Source organism: Malurus melanocephalus, unplaced genomic scaffold, assembly GCF_030028575.1.
Source record: "Malurus melanocephalus ecotype Western Australia unplaced genomic scaffold, MMel_1.1 scaffold_848, whole genome shotgun sequence".
In the NCBI taxonomy this organism is placed as follows: Eukaryota; Metazoa; Chordata; class Aves; order Passeriformes; family Maluridae; genus Malurus; species Malurus melanocephalus.
Genome location: NW_026624080.1, coordinates 165,170 through 169,130, shown reverse-complemented (window position 1 = coordinate 169,130; position 3,961 = coordinate 165,170). Strand labels below are relative to the sequence as shown.

Below are 3,961 nucleotides of genomic sequence, written 5' to 3'. Positions count from 1 at the left end.
TGTCCCTTGCAGGGATGCTGAAGGCTCTGCACCCCGTTCCACACCCATCACCGTGCCCAAGAAAAGGAAGGGGTTCTGTGAGTGCTGCCAAGAGACCTTTGAAGAGCTGCACAAGGTAAAGGCTCCCCTGGGATCTGATTCCTGCCAAGAGTTGTGGGGGCCACTCAGAGGCTGTGTTAATCATGTCATGCTCATTAGCACAGCTCCCCCTGTGAGCTCAGGRTCTGCCTCTGAGATGGGAACGTGGAATATCTGTGTGCCCAACACAGGGGGGTGTGAAGGTTGGGGCATGAGAAGCTCATCTCTCAGGTTGGGAGAGCTCAAGCATCATCCTGTCACCTGCTCCATCAGGTGAAGATGCTGTTCCACAGCAGCCACGGGGCACAGGGGGATTGAAAAAAGTGGGAGGAGGTTTTTGATCTGGAGGGTGCCAAGCAATAGGGCTTTCAGAGCTGTCAGTGACACAGTGGTGCAGGAGTCTTTTTCCTGCTGCTGGGCTGCTCTTGAATSCAGACTCAGCCTCCACACATGGGCAGCAGCTGGGAACAGGACACACTCTGTGTGTGTGTGTATGTTCCCAAACCTGCTGCCAGGCACTGGCTCTGTCCCTTTGCCCCCTGCTCTGCAAATTCCCCTCCTGGCAAAGCTGTGAGTGTTGTTAAAGGGTGTCTGCCACCTTCCAGCACCTGCAGAGCCCCCAGCACCAGCAGTTTGCCCAGGATGGCTCCCAGTACATCCCTGTGGATCGTGTCATCTCCCAGCTCACCTACAGCTTTGTGGAGKGCTCAGCCAGGTAAGGATGGGAATTTGGGAGCTCCTGGAGTCCACAGGCAGTGGGGAATGGGGTCCCTGTGCCAGGGAATCAGAGGCTGCAGCAGAACCATCTTGGCAGCTGCTGGGCAAAGCTTAGATGAACCGTGGGACATGTTCCTACTTTTCCATGGGTTTTCTCCTTTAGGAAGCTCCCCGTGGACTCCTGGTGCCTCCTAAAGTAGAAAGGGCAGCTGAGCCCATCTGCCCCTGTGTCTGACTCAAACCCTGCTGCTCTGTACCCACCCTGTGCCTGGGTGCTGGGTTGAGGATCCTTCATGCTGCCCATCTCTGCCAGCAGCAGAGTCAKTCTGAGCTCTCACCAGGATAAAATTCCTTCCCTGCTCCTGAGCAAGGGCTGCAACCACTCTGCTCTGCGGGAGMGGCCTCATCTCCCTGGGGGAGGGCATTGCTGGGCCTGCATGAGCATTAACTCCTGGTTCCTCTCAGGGTGCCCCGCTCCTGCCTGGCAGATGAACAAGCAGAGCCTCAAGCACACGGCCCTGGAGGAGCTGAGCTGGGAAAGGAAGGGGAGCAGCCTGAGCAGGGTGCTGTGGAACTGGTAACGGACACGGAGCAGGATCATGGCCTGAAGACAGAGGGATGTTCCACCTGCCCGCCCAGGGATGGRGTCAGAGATCCCAGAGCAGGAGTGGGGCTGGCAGAGCACGGCTCCCTGGGGCTGCCYGGGGCAGCAGGACTCAGCAGAGGGGTCTGTGCTGCCCGTGGCACCACGGAGGAGGCCGGGCTGGGCACTTCAGGTTTGGGCTGGGGGCCTCGTGCAGCACCCGCTCCTGCCAGAGAGGCAACGGCTTCATGGGAACCTCAYGCACAGCCTGGCTCTGGCAGCCCTGCTCCCCAAGCACTGCCTGCTGCCAGGAAGCGCCAGCTGTGCTCCAGACAGAGCTCCCAGGTGGGAAAGAGGCCCAGGCTGGAGCTGGAGCTGCGTTTTGGCCTCTCCCCTGCGGGTGAGCAGACGGAGCCGGTGGGCGAGGCAGGGGCGCAGGGTGCAGGGCAGGTGTCCGAGCCAGGCCTGCCCGGTGTGGTGGGGGCTGGCAGCGTGCCCCTGGGCACACAGCTCTCCAATAGCCCTCACAGCTCCCCTGCCTTGCATCTGTGCCTCTGTGGGAGCCCTGGGGACCCTGGAACCCGGCCGGGATCCCCAGGAGCTGCAGGTTTGGATCCTGGGGAGGCAGCTGTGGCCAGCACTGCCAGCAAGTGTGGCAGGGAGCRATCCCGAGGGAAGCGGCACGGAGGGGACGGTGACAACACACCCAGCAATGGGAACAGGCCTGCTCTGGAGAGCACGGCCAGCAGCACCAGCTGCCCTGCTGGCWGCCTGCCCTCTCCCACACTGCCCGTGGCTGGAGCCAGATGTTGCTGCTCGCTCTGTGTCAGGGCAGCGGAGGAAACAGTCCCCAGGCAGGGCACGGAGCGGGCGCCGAGCCCCGGCCTCCTCCCGCCTGCTCCCCGCAGCCCAGGCACTGCTCCCGGCTTCGGCAGGAGCTCCTCAGAGTCAGACTGGGATGTGCAGCTGCTCCCCAGCCTCCCGGGGCTGCGGGGCCGCAGTGTGCTGCCCGTGGACAGGGACTTGCTGCAGCAGACACAGGGCAGCGTCAGGGACAGCGGCTACGAGTCGCAGCTCTGCTCTGTGCTCAAGGACTCGGAGTTGGCCTGGGCAGGCCCAGAGGACAAGAACTGCAGGAACTGCTGCACAGAGACCCGAGGAGCCTCTTTTCCCAGATTTGGGACATTGTTTGGCAGCTGGACCAGCTAAAACCACCTTTCCGGACCCTCGGTGGGAGCTGGGAAGGGATTTACCAAGCCACCCTTGGTGTCAGGACCTGGAGCCACATCCAAGAGCTGGAGTGAGGACAGCACCAGCAGCATGGGCAGCTCTGCCATTGGGGATTGACAGGGATGCAGTGGCTTCACTGTCCTTTGCTGGGATCCTCCCTCTCTTGTTTAGAGCCAGCAGCTTCCTCTACCTCCTCGCAGGYTGCTGCCACGGTGCTGCATCTGGAAGTCTCTCTTCAGCAGGAATGTGCTCTTTGTCCTCCAGAGAGGTTCCTCCTGTCCCATGGTCCCAGAGGTGCAAAGATGTGGGAGAGGAGGGTCATGGGGTTGAGATTTGTGCTCCTCATGTGGTCTGGGGTGTTGTCTTTGAGTATTTTCAGCTRGTTTTAACTTGTTTGGGTTTTTTTATGAACTTCTAACCTTTGAAATAAAATGGAGAGATCCTGCTCTSCTTTGGGGTTTGAATGTGTCTGGGGGTGGGAGCAGAGCAGGAGGGGTTGGGTGGAGATAAGCTTTGCTGGAAGGGCTCGGTAATGGACACCACAATGGCAGTGTGGTCATCAGGCTCTGGGAAGCTCTTGTACCCAGTGCAGGGATGGCCCCCAGTAAGGAGAGGGGTGTGGAGAAACTGGAGAGCAGGTGCCCAGAGCCTGGTGACCTCTCCTGGGCATGGGGCTGAGGGATGGAGATCAGTAATGGCCTGGGCTGGCCAAGACGATGTTCTGGGGTACCTGTGGCTTCTTGAAGGGCAGTTCCAAGCAGGATGGAGCCTCTGTGCACACCAGGACAGGCCCTCTTGGGGGGGGTCTGTGGCTGTGCTGCCTCCCCCCATGGGCAGTGTCACCCTCTGTGCTGCTCCAGCTGCAACAAACAGGAACTCACTGGGGCAACAAACAGGAATTTACTGGGSCTTGTCTCCCTAAAATTGTTCCATTATCTCTGGGAGGGAGCATGGCCTTGCAGCAACCCCCAAAATCAGAGYGACCCAAGAGGGACTCTGGGCTCTGGTGCTTTCTGAGGGTAGGGAACCTCTGGCTGACATCAACCACCCACTGGGGATGGTCCAGAATCGCCTCATGTCCCCAGGGCTGTGGGCACCAGCACTGCCTGCTTTCAGCACCATCCCCTTGGAGTCCCTGGCTCCGTCCAGAGCTGGGAGCAGTGAGGGGCTTGGTTGAAGTTGGGAGGTGGTGCTGGTTGGGGGCTTCAGTCCCAGCTGGGGGCTCTGATAATGGCTGTGGGTCCAGGCAGTGGTTGGAAGCTCCAGTACGGGCTGGGGGGACTCTGGGACTGGCTGGGAACCAGCTGGGGACTGGGGACTCGTCAGGGACTSGGTGCCAGCTGAGAGGGACTC

The 3,961-nt window shown here is 60.4% G+C and overlaps 1 protein-coding gene across 1 annotated transcript in view; it reads left to right on the top strand.

The window, feature by feature from the left end:
- The window catches only part of DBF4B (DBF4 zinc finger B), an 11,779-nt gene extending 9,160 nt beyond the window's left edge, over positions 1–2,619 (top strand). The window contains exons 9-11 of the mRNA XM_057385620.1: positions 13–115; positions 684–793; positions 1,261–2,619. Coding sequence (XP_057241603.1) covers positions 13–115; positions 684–793; positions 1,261–2,587 — 1,540 coding nt within the window. The 3' untranslated portion in view covers positions 2,588–2,619. The remainder of the gene's footprint in view (positions 1–12; positions 116–683; positions 794–1,260) is intronic.
- Positions 2,620–3,961: the final 1,342 nt, after the last annotated feature.